A 20,167-nucleotide genomic window follows, 5' to 3' on the forward strand; every position below is an offset into this window, starting at 1 on the left:
TACTGTCTCTCTTTATTTCTCAGTTGGCTGACACTTATGGAAAATAGAAAGAACCTACATTGAAATACTGGGGGCCGGTTCCCTGATGTAGTTCCATCTCCCCTATCCCTTGAGCCACAGCCTCCCCTCTTCCCTTCCTCCCTCCAGCTAAAAGCTCCCGCCTCCCCTGACACATCTTCAATAAATATTTGTTGAGTGACTGACATTTGGCATTCTCCCAACAAGTGTGCTTGGCATTCATGGCAAGGATTGTCAGATATGAAAAGATTTGTGACACATGACCCCTGTCCTCACATAGCTTAGCACAAACCAGGCAGCCAGATTAGGAGAGGCTCCCAGGGCAAGAGTTAGGAAGAATTCAGGGCAAAGAGTCCCCCGGAATTCTTGAGCTGGTTAAGAGTCATTTTGAGATGAAGAGTCTTCATGGAATTCTTTTTCCAAAGAACTGTTGTATGAATTAGGGAACCATGACTCGTGTTCAATTCGCAATGTGCCCACACATCATCAGTTCCAAGATCAGATTACCCTGGAGGTGTCCTTCCTGTCCTTCTCGCTCTCTTCCAGTCCCCAAATCCAGAAGCACGTGAATCCAGGAGAGGCACAGAAGCAAGGACGGAAGCTGCATCAAATCCTTGCTGGGTCATCGCCTCCCATCCTCGACGGGGCCACAGCTTCCAGAACTCCTGGGTGACAGCCCCTAGTGAGGACAGGGAGTCCGGGGATGGGAGGGGCAGGAGCTCGCCACACGAACCTTGCCTGTGGACTTGACCCCCTTCCAGATGCAGAAGTAGCAGATGACCCAGGCCAGCAGGAGGCACAGAGCCAGCTCCCAGCGCAGGGCCCCCAGGTGCTGGATCCCATCAGAGATCTTCAAGACCCGCCGCCTGGGGAAAGAAGGGTTGAACCTGGCTTACTTTTTCTGCCAGCCTCAGTTTTGTGGCCCCGTTCCTGGGACAGTGGAGCCAAGCTGTGCCTCCCGGCTCTTGTCCAAAGGCTTCTCTGCTCTCTTCACATGAGGCCATCCTTAGCCCAGAGCTGGAGGTGGACATAAAGGTGGAGAACGGAGGCCGCAGAGCTGGAGGTGGACATAAAGGTGGAGAACAGAGACTGCAGAAAGGTGGAGAATGGAGACTGTCCCAGGTAAGTTTGCTCTGAGTGCTTTGTCTCCAGCCAGGGGAAGGAGGTGCAGGCACCTATGTTCCCAACCAAGGTTTCAGGACTTTTTGACAGCAGGACTCTTGCCCTGGGTGAATATCAGTACTGGGGGGAGGGGTGGGTCACTGTCCACACACCTGTAGCCACAGGGAGGAGGAAGTGCGGAGTGAGAGCACATATGCACACACACTCTCTGATGTGGGGCAGGGGTGCAGGCAAGGAAGCCCAGGCACAGCCCGAGGAGAACTGCAGGAATCTCTTTTTTTTTTTTTGAGACGGAGTCTCGCTCTGTCGCCCAGGCTGGAGTGCAGTGGCCGGATCTCGGCTCACTGCAAGCTCCGCCTCCCGGGTTTACGCCATTCTCCTGCCTCAGCCTCCGGAGTAGCTGGGACTACAGGCGCCCGCCACCTCGCCCGACTAGTTTTTTGTATTTTTTAGTAGAGACGGGGTTTCACTGTGTCAGCCAGGATGGTCTCGATCTCCTGACCTTGTGATCCGCCCGTCTCAGCCTCCCAAAGTGCTGGGATAACAGGCTTGAGCCACCGCGCCCGGCCATGGATTTTTTTTTTTGAGACGGAGTCTTGCTCTGTTGCCCAGGCTGGAGTGCAATGGCCGAATCTCAGCTCACTGCAAGCTCTGCCTCCCAGGTTGACGCCATTCTCCCGCCTCAGCCTCCCGAGTAGCTGGGACTACAGGCACCCGCCGCCTCACCTGGCTAGTTTTTTGTATTTTTTAGTAGAGACGGGGTTTCACCATTTTAGCCAGGATGGTCTCGATCTCCTGACCTCGTGATCCGCCCGTCTCGGCCTCCCAAAGTGCTGGGATTACAGGCTTGAGCCACCGCGCCCGGCCATGGAATCTTATCTCTGAAACGAGTCCTGCAATAACCACAAACACGGGCACCACAGAAAAAAGCCACTTAGTGGAAATTCTTCCCTTGCTGTCTATTGAGAGTGACCTTGGTGTGACCTCCTCCCCATACCCTTCTTCTGAACACATGGCCCACACTGGGTGGGGAAGGGTCTCACTTACTCCCAGAACTCGATGACAGGAGAGGTGGCATTCTCAGAGGTACCATTCAGGGAGCCGTTGGTCTTCTGGAACTCCACACAGTGTTCTAGCCATGGGTCACGAGGAGGGAAAAAAGAGAAAAATCACCAGCCAGCATATGACACAACTAGAGAGCGGGGTGAAATTCTAGGAGAATGGGAAGGAAGGTATTTGGCAGAAGCCAGGCGAAGGTTATCTGCACAAAACATCCTCCCACACACAGTAACCTCAACAAACGCAGCTGCCTCTCTACTGCACACTTGGACATGTGGGTACATAGATGCTTGGGTATATATTCTCCTTAAGTATGATCAGATGGCAACCCTGTGCAAAGTCACCACCTTTGAGGAATAATAAGAACGGTTTCTGGGGAAGTGACGTGTCAGAATGGCCGAGAGCACAGGTTAGCTCTGGCTTGAATGCTGACCCCCCGGGTATGAACTGTGCGTCTGGGGGTAAGTTATAACTCAGCTCTCTGTGTTTGGCTTCCCTCGTCTCTAAACTGTAGATAGTAAGATCCATTGCGTAGGATTGATAAGAAATTAAATGAACACATGGAGCTAGAGTGCTCTTTATTATTTGTATGTGACTTTGGAGTTTTACAAAGAGTATTGACTTTTTTATGTTTGATAAATACAATAATCCTGGGAAATATTAAAACAGATACTGTTTTCCCCATTGTGCCCATGAAGACAGTGGATCGTCTTAGAAATGGCCTGTATCTGCTCGTGAATGAGCAAGCGTAGGCCGGAACCCAGGTCAGCAAGTTGTCTGGGTTCCACCTTCAAAATACATAGACGGATCCTTCTTGTCACCTCTACTACCACCACCCTGGTAGAGGGTAGGCACCGTCCGCTCCGGACTCCTACTTGGCCTTCAGTTTTCACCCTTGCACCCCTCGTGAAATCTCCATTTTGTTAAACCTTAGATCACTCTATGTCACACCCCAGGTCAAGGCCTCCAATCGGTTTCCCATCCCACTCAAAGGAAGAAGCCGCAACCCCTTTAGTTGCCTTCAAGGCCCTACTGGATCCATTCCCGCACCGTTCCCTCAGCCACCTGCCCTCCCACATCCACCCTGTTCCCTGCGCACACGGGGCGTGTTAGGTGCCGCCTCAGCTCCTTCCTCCTAGAGTTCTTGTCCCCCAGCTCAATGCCTCGTTCCCCTCCTCCTTGAGACCAGTGCTGAAGGGGCATCTCAGTAGGGCCGTTCCTGACCATGCCACTGAAAATTGCAACCCCGCCCATAAAACTCAGTCTCTGTCTTATTTTCCTCCGTAGCCCGTCTTCTAACATGACATGTCCTGCTGCTTTCTAACCGGACACGTCTCACCCACTTGTTTTGTTTACGTCTCTACCTCCCGGACACGTCCCGTCCACTTGTTTTGTTTACGTCTCTACCTCCCGGACACGTCTCACCCACTTGTTTTGTTTACGTCTCTACCTCCCACCGCTAGAATGAGGGTGGCCAGGAGGATGGGGTCTTTGTTTTTGTTTATTACCATATTCCCAGTGCTCAGAACAGAGCCTGGTATCATATAGCAGGAGCTCAACAAATATCTGTTGGGCGGTTGAAGGCCAGCTGGGTGCTCTGTCCACTAAACCATTCACTTTCCTTGACACTGCAGCACACCCAGAAAAGCATTATTTCATCTTGGCAGGACGGCATGTCTTGTGCTGTTCAAATGCTAGGCTCTGAGTAAAACCAGGCTCACCAGGAAAGATGTCAACAATGTCAAAAAATAACACTCAGGTATTCAATTTGCCTCAGAATTGTCCCAGAGACCGCCAGTCGATCCAAAGGAAGATAGGCCTAACGATGCCCTGAAGCAAATGCTCTAGGCCACCAAAAATTGACAAAATCGTTTTAAGAGGGACTCCACTGAGATCTGGATAAAATCTTTACCCTCTGACAAGCTGGTTGTCAAGGGTGGTTTCAGTACACAAAGATATTTTTAAAAATAAAATAAAAACAAAGAAAAGAAATATATACATAAAGCTAAAGAATTACAATAAAACAGATTTTTTTCTGGAGACCAAGTCTTTCCCTACTACCCAGGCTGGAGTGCAGTGGCACAGTCTCGGCACACTGCAACCTCCACCTTCCAGGCTCAAGCGATCCTCCTGTCTCAGCCTCCCACGTAGCGAGGGCCATGGGTGTATGCCACCGCCCCGGCACAATTTGTGTATTTTTAGTAGAGATGGGGTTTCAGCATCTTGCCCAGGCTGGTCTCGAACCCCTGAGCTGAAGGGATCCACTGGCTTCAGCCTCCCAAAGTGCTGGGATTACAGGCGTGAGCCACTGCCCCCAGACTGATTATAATAAAACAGATCTTTAAACCCCGATTCATTCAGTCAACAGTTTTGAGTGCTTACGATAGAGCCAGCACCGTGCTAGACACAGAAGCTGTGGAGATGAAGACACCTTTTCTGCCCTCACGATCTTGATGACTAGTGGGAAAATCAAGTCAACAAGCAGAAGAAAAGTGAGGGAAGTGCAGCAGTAGGGCCGGGGCCAGTGCAGGTGCCACCAGACACATTCAAGAAGAGCCTCATGCGGTCTTGGGGTATCAGAGGAGGTACCCCCAAGGTTTACTTTCCCTTTGAAAAATCAGGGTGGAATGGAGGTGGTGGCAGTGATGCACAAAGACGTGCCTGGAAGGGAAGCAGCAAGTACAAGGCGAGAGAGGTAAAGGTGAGGTGGCAGGAGTCAGGTCATGAAGGGATAAAGAATATCATGCTAACCACACAAAATGCTTTTCCGGGTAAGTAAAGGATTCAAACTCCAGTTCAGAATTGAGTAACTTATCTGAGTGAGAAAGAATTGGTCCAGGCGCAGTGGCTCACACCTGCAATCCCAGCACTTTGGGAGGCTTAGGCAGGGGGATCACAAGGTCAGGAGTTCAAGACCAGCCTGACCAAAATGGTGAAACCCCATCTCTACTAAAAATACAAAAAATTAGCTGGGCGTGGTGGTGGGCGCCTGTAATCCCAGCTACTCTGGATGCTGAAACAGAATTGCTTGAACCTGGGAGGCGGAGCTTGCAGTGAGCTGAGATCGCACCACTGCACTCCAGCCTGGGCGACAGAGCAAGACTCCATCTCGAACACACAAAAAGATAAAAAAGAAAGACAGAGTTAATCACGGCTAGCCCACTTCAAAGGGGTAGGGCCTCGCTGACTGGCACTGGAAGATACTTGGACAAGGAGAGAGGGATGTGCCAAGAATCCAAGCTGAAGAGTGTCCCCTGTGCTCTCCAGCCACGCTGTCCACTGGGGCAGCCACGAGCCTCCTGTGGCTGTTTAAGTTAACATTCAATGCACATGTCAAAGTTCTGTTCCTCCGACCACTTGCCACATTTCAGATGCGCAATAACCACATGTAGAAGTCACGCCAAACCTACACTGGTTCATTGCGACTGCCCAGAAAAGGTAAATCAATAAATAACCACACCGTAGCTGGTATTAATAGCTACCATATTGGATAGTGCAAAGAACATTTTCATCATTACAGACAGTTCTTTGGGACAGCATTTCCCTAGATATTTTTGTTGTTGTTGTTATTTTCTTTTTTTTTTTTTTTTTGAGACAGAGTCTCGCTCTGTCTCCCAGGCTGGAGTGCAGTGGCCGATCTCAGCTCACTGCAGGCTCTGCCTCCAGGGTTCATGCCATTCTCCTGCCTCAGCCTCCCGAGTAGCTGGAACCACAGGTGCCGCCACCTCGCCTGGCTAATTTTTTGTATTTTTAGTAGAGACGGGGTTTCACGTGTTAGCCAGGATGGCCTTGATCTCCTGACCTCGTGATCCGCCCGGCCTCGGCCTCCCAAAGTGCTGGGAATACAGGCGTGAGCCACTGCGCCCAGCCTGTTTTCGTTACTTTCTATACATTAGAGTCAGTAGTTCTATTACCACGGGTGGCTCAGGTAGTCTTACAAGCACAGGAGAAATTACAGATACGCAGCACACAGCAACATTTCAGTCAACAGTCGATCACCTATACGACAGTGTTCCCGTGTGATTATAAAATACTGCATCTTCACTGTACCTTTTCTAGGTTTCACTATGTTTAGATACACAAACACCTACCACTGTGCTACACGTGCCTACAGTGTTCAGTACAGTATTACAGCATGCAGCCCAGGTGTGTGATGGGCTGTGCCATGTAGGTGTGTGTGTGTGCACTCTGTGATGTTCATACAGGACAAAATGCCAACAGTGCATTTCTCAGAGTGTACCCTGTCATTCAGTGACACACGACTGCAATTGCTATTATAAATCACAGCGGCCCCTTGAACAACATGGATCTGAACTGTGCGGGTCCACTTGTATGCGGATTTTCTCCCGCCTCTGCCACCCCGACAAGCAAGTCCGGATGAATTGCAAGTTTGAAAGACCTAAAATGTATCAGAAAGAAGATATGAGAAACAAATGAATGAACAAGACGTGTATCCATATATCAAACTAACCATATTCCAAGTTGATTTAGTAAATGGCTAAACAACATAACAGTGGTCAGTTCTCACTGAAGATGTTAATTTTTTCTTTAAAAAGTTCCTGGCATTTTGCCTGTGAGGCTGGTAAATTCTCGATCTTATTCTTGACATAAGCTCTCCATGATCTGCTTGGGTGATTTCTGGTGTGTCCGTGTTAAGCTGGGATACAGGGACAATCCCACTTCCGGTGAATGTGGCAGAACGGGAGGAGGAAGCGGAACCTCGGGAGATGACCATACCTGTGTTCCACTCATGGTGGCAGCCGCCCCAGGGCAGGTCGATGGTGAAGCTGCTGAAGAGGTAGAACAGGGCCCAGGCCAACACAATGATGTAGTAGACGTTGAGGAGGATGACGATCATCTGGGAGGCGTAGCCAATGCCTGCGGGGAAACTGCAGAATTGGGGTAGGGAAGACGGACGGCGGTAGCGTGCACCTGTCATCTCAGCTATGCGGGACGCTGAGGTGAGAGGATTGTCTGAGGCTGGGAGTTCAATTTACCATTGAGGAAAACTGCTATTTTTGTAACTCCCTGTGAATCTGTAATTATTTCAAAATAAAAACTAAAGAAAATCCTATATATGGAGAAATAATGAAATTAAACACTGTAAATTTTAAATACTTGTGTCAAGATAGAACTTCTTTTTCTTTTTTAGAGACAGAGTTTCGCTCTTGTCGCCCAGGCTGGAGTGCAGTGGTGCAGTCTCGGCTCACTGCAACCTCCACCTCCCAGGTTCAAGAGATTCTCCTGCCTCAGCCTCCTGAGTAGCTAGGATTACAGGTGCCCGCCACCACACCCAGCTAATTTTTTGTATTTTTTGTATTTTTGTATTTTAATTTCACCATGTTGGCCGGGCTGGTCTCAAACTCCTGACCTCAGGTGATCCACCCGCCTCGGCCTCCCAAAGTGCTGGGATTACAGGCCTGAGCCACCACGCCCAGCCAAGATAGAACTATTAATGAAATAATTTTTTCTCATTTAAAGTTCTCCTTTAAAATTTTTATAATTGATTTAAATATGTCTTAAAATACAACAACATAGTTATGTATTTAAAACATATAGCTAAAGTAGCTTTGCACTCTACTTACTTAACCTAAAACCTTAGCCCCATCCTCGCTGCTGTTTCTCGCCCATTCTCTGATGGATCAGCTGACTAGCTTAGCATGCAGCCCACAAACCAAGGGTTTAGCATAGAGACTCACAGTCTTATCTTAACCTCAGAACTGCTACTAATCACTCAAGTCATTCCAAATAAGGTTCATAACCACTAATGAAGATGCTTTGGAGTCAGGTACAGAGCTACTCACCCTCAAAGATGGGGCAGATCTTCCTCCAGGCTGTGATGCCTCCCTGGCTAGTGTACTGGCCTAGCGCTGTCTCCAGAAGGAAGACAGGAATGCCACAGGTAAAGAGGAAGACGAGGTAGGGGATGAAGAAGGCACCTGTGGTTAGAAAACAGGCAGTTCATTTCCTGGGTCTATTCTCCTCATGGTCTGCACTCAGCTCCTCCCATGACCAACCCATACTGCCAGTCAGAATCTCAGAGGTAGAGAACATGCTGAGCCGCAGGAGACAGCTGCCTAGATGTTTGGAACCACAGCAGAGATCAAGAGTCACTGTGTTACTACACGGTCTCTTGCCTTTTTTCACTGCAAAGTTTCAGTCTATACCTATTAAAGTTTGTTCCCAGGCCGGGCGCGGTGGCTCAAGCCTGTAATCCCAGCACTTTGGGAGGCCGAGACGGGTGCATCACGAGGTCAGGAGATCGAGACCATCCTGGCTAACACGGTGAAACCCCGTCTCTACTAAAAAATACAAAAAACTAGCTGGGCGAGGTGGCGGGCGCCTGTAGTCCCAGCTACTCGGGAGGCTGAGGCCGGAGAATGGCGTGAACCCGGGAGGCGGAGCTTGCAGTGAGCCGAGATCCGGCCACTGCACTCCAGCCTGGGCGACAGAGCGAGACTCCGTCTCAAAAAAAAAAAAAAAAAAAAAATTAAAGTTTGTTCCCCACTGAACAATTACTGCCTAACACATAACTTTTGGCAATAACAAGGAGCTTATTAAAAAACAATGTCTACGAGCATTGGCAAAGCCCACAGTCTATAATTCTTTTCAAAGAAATCATTGCTCTTAATGTCAGGTAGTCTTTTAGTAGGCTGAAATCAGAAGCCCTTTCAGTCATTGTTGTGGTTTGAATGTATCCCCTAAAGTGTGTGTGTTGGAAACCTAATTCCCTCTGCAACAGTGTTGGGACGTGGAGCCTAATAAGATGTAAGTCATGAGGGCTCTGCCCTCATGAATGGATTAATGTTATTACTGTGAGAATGTGTTTGTTATAAAAGTCAGTTTGGGCCAGGCATGGTGGTTCACACCTGTAATCCCAGCACTTTGGGAGGCTGAGGTAGGAGGATCACTTGAGCCCAGGAGTTCAAGACCAGCCTGAGCAACATGGGAAAACTCTGTCTCTAAAAGAAATACAAAAAAATTATCTGGGCATGGCTGTGTGTGCCTGTAATCCCAGCTACTCGGGAGGCTGAGGTGGGAGGATTGATTAAACCTGGGAGTTCGAGGCTGCAGCAAGCTGTGAGTGTGCCACTGCCCTCCCTCCAGCCTGGGTGACAGAGCAAGACCCTGTCAAAGAAAAAAAAAAGGTTTATTTGGCTCTCTGTCTTTTGCATGAATATTCTCTTGCCTTTCTGCCTTCTGCCATGGGATGACACGAAAAAGAAGGCCCTCACCAGAGGTGGACTCCTGCCCTGGACTTCCCAACCTCCAAAACGATAAGAAATAAATATCTGCTCCTTATAAATGACCCATCTCAGGTGTTCTGTTGTAGCAACACAAAATGAACTAAGCTAATAATCTGTCTCCTTCTGCTTCTATAAGCATTGGTGGAGACAAGACTACTGATGCCAGATATACTGATGTTTTCTCTACCATGGACCTGTCATCTGCTGGCAAAGTGGACGGGAGAGTTCATGGGACACAGAATACCACAGAAGAGAGAGCTGCACAGAGAGGAAAATCTGCTTATCGGCAGAGGGTCCCCTCAAGCTTTCAACTGAGTACTTGTCAGTGCATTCGTGTGAGAAAACTGAGGTGAGGGAAAGAACCATTCAAAATGATTAAACGTAGTGGTGCTCACATGCTGCTACAGTAGATAATCTCAAGATTCACCAGGCATTAGGCAGAGTATGCAGAAGGGCATTTCCTCAGTAATGGGGAATATTTATCCCTAGACTGGGCACACTTCTAGTCCTACCTAACAAATCTTAAAAGCAAGACGTAAAAAGAGCAAGTAACTTCACTGGTCCCAGAACAGAGCTCAAGAATATTTACAGAAATACGAAATTGGCCAGGCGTGGTGGCTCACGCCTGTAATCCCAGCACTTTGGGAGGCCGAGGCGAGCAGATCACAAGGTCAGGAGTTCAAGACCAGCCTGGCCAACACAGTGAAACCCTATCTCTACTAAAAATACAAAAATTAGCCTGGCATAGTGGCTACTTGGGAGGCTGAGGCAGGATAATTCTTGAACCTGGGAAGCAGAGCTTGCAGTGAGCCGAGATTGTGCCACTGCACTCCAGCCTGGGCGACAGAGCGAGACTCCATCTCAGAAAAAAAAAAAAAAAAAGAAAAATTTTAAAAAGAACAGGTGTGCCTAAGTGCTGAGACAGTTTCAAACAGCTTAATGTAATGGGAGTCAATGAAAGAAATAAAAGGGTGAGAAAAAGCTTACAGAAATAATAACTGAAATTTTTACAAATTTTATGAAAACTATAAACCTATAGATCCAAAAAGTTCAACAAACACCAAGACAAAAAAAATAAAAATAAAAAAAAAACTAGTCCAAGGCGCATCATAATCACATTACTTAAACCAGAATATGGAGCTTTTAAGGGAAAACCTTAAAAGTCACCAGAGATAAAGGACACATATGTACAGACAAAGATAACATCAAATTTCTCATTTAAAACAATGCAAGAGAGAAGACAGTGATGAGGAAGCACATTTGTTAAAGTAATAAAGGAGGGGGGAGAAAAAAAACGCTGTCAACCTGGAATTCTATACCCAGCAATAATACTGTTCAAAAATGAAAGTGAAATAACTGTTCCTTAAGACCTGCAGAGCCTGAAACGATCTATCACAAGCAGAACTGAACTATAAGAAATGTTGGAGAAACTTCTTCAGGGAGAGTGAAATGATATCACCAGATAGAAATATGAATCTACACAAAGTAATAAAGAACTTTAGAAATAGTAATTACATAGATGAACACATAGAATGTTTTTCTTGTTATTCAAATATTTTTAAATAATTGGTAAACAAAAATAAAAACAATGTAATATGGATTTTATAACATATAAAAATGTATAACAATAGCACAAAGATCAAGAGGAAAGAAATGAAATTGTAACATTTTAAGGTTCTTATATATACAAAGTGGTACATTATCACTTGAAGATAAACTGTGATAAGTTAAAGATGTATACCACAAAGTTTAAAACAACCACTAAAATAACACAACAAAGTTACAGCTAATAAGCCAACAAAAAGAAGAAAGCTAACAATGGAATAATAAAAAATATTCAATTATTCCAAAAGAAAGCAGGAGGAGAGGGAAAGGGGAAACAAATAACTGATAGTACAAATAGAAAACAAATAATAAGATGATAGAGTTAAACCTAATTATATGGATAATTGTATTAAATGCAAATGGTCTAAGTATCCCAAATAAAAGACAGAGATTGTTCGATTGGCTTTTAAAAAACTGACAAGACTCAACTATATGCTGCCTTAAAAAAAATGACTTCGAATAAAAAAGACATGAAGAGGTGAAAAGTAAAAGGATAGAAAGATATACCATGCTAATACTACTCAAAATAAATCTGTAAAGTTTATCTTAATGTTACACAAAGTAAATTTCAGAGCAAAGAATATGACCAAGGGTAAAGAAGGTCATTTCATAATGATTAAAGGGTCAGTTACTCGAGGGTCCATTAATCAATCAGTATTTCAAGTGCATATTCACCTAATAACAGCTTCAAAATACATGAAGCAAAAACTGACAGAACTACCAAGAGAAATATATAAACTAATTCCTGATAAATGTTAAAAATTTTAATAGCCCTCTCTCAATAATTTATAGAATAAGTATACAGAAAATCAGTATAGACATAAAAGATTTGAAAATTGTATCAACCAACTCAACTTAGTTGACATTTATTGAATATTCTATCCAGCAGTCCAACAGCAGAATATACATTAGTTTCAAGTGAGCATGAAATATTCTAACAAGATAGGCCCATATCCTAGACCAGAGAACAAATCTCAGTAAGTGTAAAATGATCCAAGTAACATAAAATTGGTTCTCTGACTAAATTAGAAATCTATCAGAGAAAGACATTTGGAAAATTTCCACCTATTTGGAAATTAGGTAACACATTTCTAAATAGCCTATGGCTCTATTGAAGTAATCAAAAGAGAAATTAGAAAGTATTTTTTTTTTTTTTTTTTTGAGACAGAGTCTCGCTCTGTGGCCCAGGCTGGGGTGCAGTGGCCGGATCTCAGCTCAATGCAAGCTCCGCCTCCCGGGTTCACGCCATTCTCCTGCCTCAGCCTCCTGAGTAGCTGGGACTACAGGCGCCGGCCACCACACCCGGCTAATTTTTTGTATTTTTAGTAGAGACGGGGTTTCACTGTGTTAGCCAGGATGGTCTCGATCTCCTGACCTCGTGATCCGCCTGCCTCAGCCTCCCAAAGTGCTGGGATTACAGGCTTCAGCCACCGCGCCCGGCCTAGAAAGTATCTTGAATGGAATGAAATGAAACCCAGTATCAAAATGTGTGGCATGCTGCTAAAGCAGTACTTAGGAGATTTACTAAATGATAAAAGAATAAAAGTTTCAAATCAATTACCTCAGCTTCCACCTTAAGAAATGAGAAATTGGCCGGGCGCGGTGGCTCAGGCCTGTAATCCCAGCACTTTGGGAGGCCGAGACGGGCGGATCACGAGGTCAGGAGATCGAGACCATCCTGGCTAACACGGTGAAACCCCGTCTCTACTAAAAATTACAAAAAACCAGCTGGCGAGGTGGCGGCGCCTGTAGTCCCAGCTACTCGGGAGGCTGAGGCAGGAGAATGGCATAAACCTGGGAGACGGAGCTTGCAGTGAGCCGAGATCACGCCACTGCACTCCAGCCTGGGCTACACAGCAAGACTCCGTCTCAAAAAAAAAAAAACAAAAAACAAAAGAAATGAGAAATTATTGCTGAAATGAGGGTGTAGTTAAGGAAGGAAGGAAGGGAGGGAGGGAGGGAGGGAGGATAAGAGCAAATGAAAGCCAAAGTAAGTCAAAGGAAATAAAAATCAAAGTGGAAATCAATAAAATGGAAAACAGGAAAATAGAGAAAATCCATGAACCAAAAGCTGGTTCTTTGAGATAATAAAATCGACAAAATTTTAGAAGATACAAATTATCAGCATGACGAATGAGAGGTATCATCAGTAAAGGTTCTATATATATATTAAAACAATAATCAGAAAATATATGAAGAACTTTATGCCAGTAAGTGCAATATATAAATAGGTAAAATAAAAAATTTTCTCAAAAAACACAACTACCAAAGCCCACTCAAAAAGAAATAGTCTGAATAGCCCTATAACTACTAAGGAAAATTTGTTTTTGGTTTAAACCCATCCCACAAAAATTTCCAGGCTCAAATGACTTCAGTGGTGAATCCTCCAAATATTTAAGGAAGAAATAACAGCAATTCTACACAAACTCTTCCAAAAAATTGAAAAGATGGAATGCTTACCCAACCAATTTTATAAAGTGAGCATTACCCTGATAATAAAAGCAGACAAATACATTATAAGAAAAGAAAGTTAAAGATCAACATATTTCATGAACATAAACACCAAAATTCTAAACAATTTTAGGAAATCAAACCTAACAGTATGTTAATAGGACAACATATTATATAGCAATGTTTATCCCAGGGATACAAAGTGGGTTTAACATTTTTAAAAACCAACATAGTGCTGTAGTCTCCAGCTCTTAAAATAAATGGATAAATAAATAAATAATGTGACTCATCCTGTTAACAAATTACAAAAGAAAAGCTATATGATCATTTCATAGGTACAGGAAAGTATTTGACTGAATCCAACAATCATTCCTAATGAAAACTGCCAGCAATGATGATGAGAAGAGAACTTCCTCAACTTGAGAGAGGGCATCTACAAAAAACCCTGCAGCTAACATCATACTTAATAGTGAAAGACTGCTAAGACTGAGAATAAAACAAGTGTCTATTCTTACTACTTCTATTCAACATTGTACTGGAGATTCTAGCCAAAGCAATAAGGTAAGATAAGGAATTAAAGGTTATTCCAATTTAAAAGGAAAAAAAAAACACTGCTTTATTCTCAGAAAACATGATATTCTACATAGAAAATCCTTTGGAATACACACACACAAAAAACCCCTACTAGAACCAATCAGTGAGTTTAGCAAGTTTGCAGGATACAGGATGGGCATATACAAATCAATTGTATATGTATTAGGAACAAACAACCATAAATAAAATGTAGGAAATAATACCATTTACAATAGCATCAAAAATATGAAATACTTAGGAATAAATCTGACAAAAGTTGTGAAAGATATATGTACACTCACAACTACAAAACATTGCTGAGGGAAATTAATGAAGAGCTAAATAAATGGAGAGTCATACCATATTCAGGATCAGAAGACTTAATATCATTAAAATCTCAATTCTTTCCAAATTGATCTATAGATTTAATACAACCCTAATCAAAAGCACAACAGACTTTTTTGTAGAAATTCACAAATTCTTTCTAAAATTCATCTGAAAATGCTAAGGACCCAAAATAGCCAAAACAAAAACAAAAACAAAAACAAAAAAACAAAGAAAAGGGCCGGGCGCGGTGGCTCACGCCTGTAATCCCAGCACTTTGGGAGGCTGAAGGGAGCGGATCACAAGGTCAGGAGATCGAGACCATCCTGGCTAACACGGTAAAACCCCGTCTCTACTAAAAATACAAAAAAAAAACTAGCCGGGCGAGGTGGCGGGCGCCTGTAGTCCCAGCTACTCGGGAGGCTGAGGCAGGAGAATGGCGTGAACCCGGGAGGCGGAGCTTGCAGTGAGCCGAGACCGCGCCACTGCACTCCAGCCTGGGCAACAGAGCAAGACTCCATCTCAAAAACAAAACAAAACAAAACAAACAAACAAACAAAAAAACCTTTGAAAAAGAAGAACTGAAGTAAAATTTTAGGCTTAATTCCACCTGGTATTTATATTATCCTCAAGCACAGTAATGAAGACAGTACTGGTGTCAAAATAAACAGATCAATGGAACAGAGCAGAATTCATCAACAGACCCACATACATACAAACAACTAATTTTTGATGAAGGAATAAAGGCCATTCACTGGAAATAGGATAGTCTTTTCCACAAATGGTGTTGCATAAGTGAATACCTACACAACCCCGAGAAATGAACTTCAACCCATCCCTTCACTGCATACAAAAATTAACCCAGAATGAAACATAGACCTAAATGTAAAACCTGAAACTATAACTCTTCTAGAAGAAAACATGAGGCCTTTGGTTAGGCAAAGGTCTCTTTATATGACATCAAAAGTATGGTTTGTAAAATAACTAATTGATAAACCAGACCTCATCTTTATTTATTTATTTATTTAAAATGCCTTCTCTTCAAAAGACACTGTTAGGAAAAGGAAAACAGTCCAGGTGCAGTGGCTCATGCCTGTAATCCCAGTACTTTGGGAGGCCAAGGCTGGAGGATCTCTTGAGCCCAGGAGTTTGAGATCAGACTAGGCAACATAGTGAGACCTCGTCTCTACAAAAAAAAAAAAAGTTTTTAATTTTCTGGGCATGGTGAAACATGCCTATAGTTGCAGCTACTTCTTGGGAGGCTGTGGTGGGAAGATCATTTAAGCTCAGAAGGTCAAGGATGCAGTGAGCTGTGACTGCACCACTGAACTTCAGCCTGGGCGACAGAGTGAGAACCATCTCAAAAAAAGAAAAGGAAAATTACAAAACACAGAATGAAAAAAAAAAGTATTTGTAAAATGCATTTCTGTTAAGGGACTTGTGTGTTAGAATATTTGAAGACACCTCAATAACAAAGGATAAACTACTGATACGTGAAAACTATAAATGAATCTCAAAAGAATTATGTTGTATCATAATTATCAAAATATGTCCATTTATATAATGTTCTAAGAAATGCAAACTAACGTATGGTGGTATCAAATTATCATAATTATCAACACACTGTATGATTCCATCTATATAATATTCTAAGAAAAGCAAACTAGTTTAGTTCGCATTTAGCGTAATTACTGATTGCACTGGGATACGATGGCAGGAGTGAAGTTGGGAGGAAGGAATTAGAGACAGAAGAAACTGTTTTGGAGGTGATGGACATGTTTATTATCTCAATTGTGGCAGTGGTTTCATGGGTATATACATAGCTCAAAATTTATCAGATTGTACACTTTAAATATGTGTGGTTTATTGTAAGTTAATGAGGAACCCAGTTCTCCAGGTCTTCACCTTCCACTTCTCAAGGTTGTAATCTACACAACCATAATTCAGGCACTAAGGGAGACTTGATGATGAGGACAAAGAAAGAAAGGTAGCAAATAATTCAGCCTAAGAAGTCCATAAATCAATCCAAGGTTTGCTGAGCAGGAGGGAAAACAGGAAAGAGAGAACCCAGCAGCTGACAGGAACAGTCACTGTGGAGAGCCCAGTCCAGAAAGCAACAGCGATGGGCCCAGCCCAAGCCGCTCCCCGTATTCACGTTGCCTGCTCTTTCTCTACAAACCAAGCCAACGTTTAACTGCACTGGGCCCCGTGGTCAGCTGCTCCCACCTCCGCGGCTTCGCTGAGCACCTTGGCAGCCTGGCAAGAGGGACAAAGTCCATACCTGCAGGGAGGAGCTACAGGCCCTAGAAGTGTGAGAGGGGTCGGGGCAGGAGGAGGCCAAGGGGGGCCAGGTGCAGACTGAGGAGTCCTGAAGGGTATTCCGCCTCTTCCCCTCCGCAGGCACCACCGTCACAAGATGAAGTTAGTCCTGGGGATGGCGGGCGGAGTTCACAGTTCCCTGCACCCCGTATCATCTATACTAGTCTCCTCAAAAATTCTAAAACGTGCTGGCATTGTCTCCATGAGATGGGAGAGACCACATCCCCATCCCAGAAAGGAATCACTCTCTTGGCCCCGTTCTCAAAAGCAGCAGCTCTGTGGTGTCACCAGCCAATTTCTTAAGGCATGAACTGACGATCGTCCACTTGAGCAACAGAAGAGTGAGGAGCCTCCAAGAGGCATTATGTGCTGTCCTCAGCCTGAGCCTGACCAACAGCGGGCCCTGAGTCATTAACTGCACTTGATAACACACTGTCACGCACTGCTAAATAACCATTACTTCTATAGGAACACATGAAAAATGCTTCTTATTTCTCTTTATTCTCCACTATCTAGAAACAGCATAGGGCTAATGGTTTTCCTTCCTGCCAAGGGAATCCTCTGTGTGTGGCCATCCCTGTGCACCTTTACAGGCTGCAGCTGCGGGGTGTTTCCCCTCCAGGCCCTTCCGAGAGGTCCTGCTGTCGTGGCCTCACATGGGGACTCCAGTCCCAAGTTAATTCGGGGTGTTGAGCAACTCGGCCTGCCAGCGGCAAGCGTCCAGGCAGCTGGAGAGGTCTCAGCTGAAGGCCCGTGTTCTGAAGCACCCAGGACCTGGGTATTGGAAGACTGAGGCTCTGAAGAGGAGCTGGAGGGGACAGGGAGGAAGTCCTCACTAAAGGTCGTCTCCAGCTGGTGTCCTGAGACCAGTGGAAAAATTAAAGGTTCTTGGCATGGGTAACTTCTGCCCTAGTGAAATTTCAGCAACCTGGACTTAGAAATTAAGTGAAAATGTTGGCAGACGGTTTTTTCATCTGGGCTGAGATAGGCAGGAAGGTGATTTAAATTCCCTGCTGGCTACGGACAGTCCTGTTACCAGAACCCTCTCCCGCTGCCTTCTTCCCACATCACGCCTCCTGCGTTATCCAGCATCTCCTTGTCCCATGACTGGAACTTTGGCTGGGCAGGCCCTAGTAGAAAATCACATTTGCTTTCCCTCCTGGCAGCTGAGGGTGGAGGGCTGGAGGAATAGTTCAGATGTACAGCTTCCTCAGCCGCCTCGCCAGCTCAGGGCCCCATCACTAAGGCTGCCTGGTCACTGGCACGCTGTGGCTGCTACGCAGGACTCACATGGCCTCCTTCCGCCCAGAAGGGAAATACACACCGAAGGGTGGATTTTACCTGCTCCCACATTTTGCCCCAATAACCCACACTTACTATCTCCAATTCTTTTCTCCCCATCTCCCCCATTATCTTAAATCCATTTCAATCAGTCATTGCCCCCAGCCCTCCACTGTAACCGCTCTTACCAAGGTCATCAGTAACTTCCCAGCTGCTAAAACCAACAATCAATTTCCTCTCCTCATTTTTTAATCCTATCCGCAGCCTTTGCTGCAGTTAATCTCTCCCTCCTCCCTGACGGGATTCCTTCACTTGGCTTTCCAAAACACTTCATTCTCTTGGTTTTCATCCTGCTTTACCAGTTTCTCATTTTCTATCTCCTCTGCTGGTTTCTCGCCTTCTCCCAGACCCACTAAAGTCCTTACTTTCTTTTCTTATACCACCAAAATGCTAATGGTCCCCAAATACACACCTCCAGCCAGATCTCTCTCACCAACTCCAAACTCACATTCTATTGCCCAGTTGCCATTTCCACTTGCACATCCGATAGATACCTCAACTCAACTTTCCCAAAATTCACCCCCTTACTTTCCCTTCAAAACCTGCTCCTCTGGGGCTAGGCACAGTGGCTCATGCCTGTAATCCCAGCACTTTGGGAGGCCGAGGTAGGCGGATCACTTGAGGCCAGGAGTTTGAGACCAGCCTGGCCAACATGGCAAAACCCCATCTCTATTAAAAAATAAAACAAAACAAAAACCCACAACAAAAGCTTGCTCCCTTCATGGCCTTCCACATCTCAGTGAACGGCAGCTCCTTCTTTCCAGTCACTCAGGTGAAAACTCTTGGATTGCTTAGATGGGTGCTAGCAGTGGAGGGGATGAGAAGTGGTCTGGTCCTGCACATCTCATGGGTGGGGGGATCCAGTCCCAGGCATTCTGGATGCTGAGTTACTCATTCTGCCAGCAACCAGGGTCCAGGGAGCTGGAGAGGTCCTGAAGCTCCCAGGACCCGCGTGTTTGGGTACAGTCAACAGTTATGAGAGAATTAAGGATGACTCCAAGATTTTTGCCTTATAACTGGTCAGCTTCTGCCCTCACTCCCCTATACTCAGTTCTAACATAGCAGCTAGAGATTATTTTAAAATGTAAGATGACTGGCCAGACACAGTGGCTCACGCCGGTAATCCCAGCACTTTGGGAGGCCAAGGTGGGTGGATCACCTGAAGTCAGGAGTTCGAGACCAGCCTGCCAACATGAAGAAACCTCGTCTCTACTAAAAATATAAAAATTGGCCGGGCATGGTGGTGCGCACCTGTAGTCCCAGCTACTGGGGAGGCTGAGGCAGGAGAATCACTTGAACCCAGGAGGTGGGATGAGTGTGCTGAGATCACACCACTGCACTCCAGCCTGGGTGACAGAGCGAGACTCCATCTCGAGGAGCGGGGGGGAAATAATGTAAGATTACTGCTGCTCAAAACCCTGCCTGCATCTGAATGTCACTAGAGCAAAAGCTGAAGTCTGAGAGTGGCAACTTGGCATACCTCATCTGCCCGCCTCCCTGTCCCAGCCCATTTTCTTCCCTGACCTGACCTTCTATTCACTTGCCCAGCTCCAGGCTCAAGTCCTCAAACAAGCCAGCCAGGCTCTTGCTTTGTTTCAACCTTTGTTTCCTGTGCCTGGAGCAAAGCACTTTCACCCCACCCCATAATATCCACAAGGCCAATTCTGTCACTCCTGGCAAGACTTTGCTCAAATGCTCTCAATGACCACCGTTTTAAAAATTGCCACCACCCACACCCACACTCCTGATCCCCTTTACCCAGCTCCCCTCGTTCTTTTCCTATAGCACTCATTCATTCGGGAATGCTATCTAATTTACACGTTTATCCCGTTTATTGTGCATTGTCTGTCTCCCTCCTCTAGAATGTGTGCCCTATGAGGACAGGGAATTGGTCTGTTTTGTTTATAGATGTATCCCAACCACCTAGAACGATTCCTGGCTTATGCTACGTGCTCAGTAAGTACTTGCTGGTGAATGACACAGTCAGCCTCAGGGCTTGGCTGGGTGTGCGTCGAGGCAACGGACAGAGCCTGGAAATTCTAAAGCCATTAGGATGAAGCAGGTGCTTGGGGGTGGATCAGCCACAGGTCCTGGACAGCAGGGAGATT

The 20,167-nt window shown here is 45.3% G+C and overlaps 1 protein-coding gene across 9 annotated transcripts in view; it reads right to left on the minus strand.

The window, feature by feature from the left end:
* Positions 1-20,167, minus strand: part of SLC6A13 (solute carrier family 6 member 13) — a 47,779-nt gene that overhangs the window by 15,881 nt on the left and 11,731 nt on the right. For 7 of the 9 annotated variants that reach the window (XM_021921891.2, XM_003905782.5, XM_021921892.2 and 4 more), the window contains 4 exons: positions 8,004-8,138; positions 6,937-7,077; positions 2,188-2,272; positions 752-884 (listed from right to left, as the gene is read on the minus strand). In XM_021921891.2, coding sequence (XP_021777583.1) covers positions 752-884; positions 2,188-2,272; positions 6,937-7,077; positions 8,004-8,138 — 494 coding nt within the window. Of the gene's footprint in view, positions 1-751; positions 885-2,187; positions 2,273-6,936; positions 7,089-8,003; positions 8,139-20,167 lie in introns of all 9 variants that reach the window. The other 2 variants (XM_009217644.4, XM_009217642.4) reach the window with 1 other exon arrangement.

Source organism: Papio anubis, chromosome 9 (assembly GCF_008728515.1).
Source record: "Papio anubis isolate 15944 chromosome 9, Panubis1.0, whole genome shotgun sequence".
Lineage (NCBI taxonomy): Eukaryota > Metazoa > Chordata > Mammalia > Primates > Cercopithecidae > Papio > Papio anubis.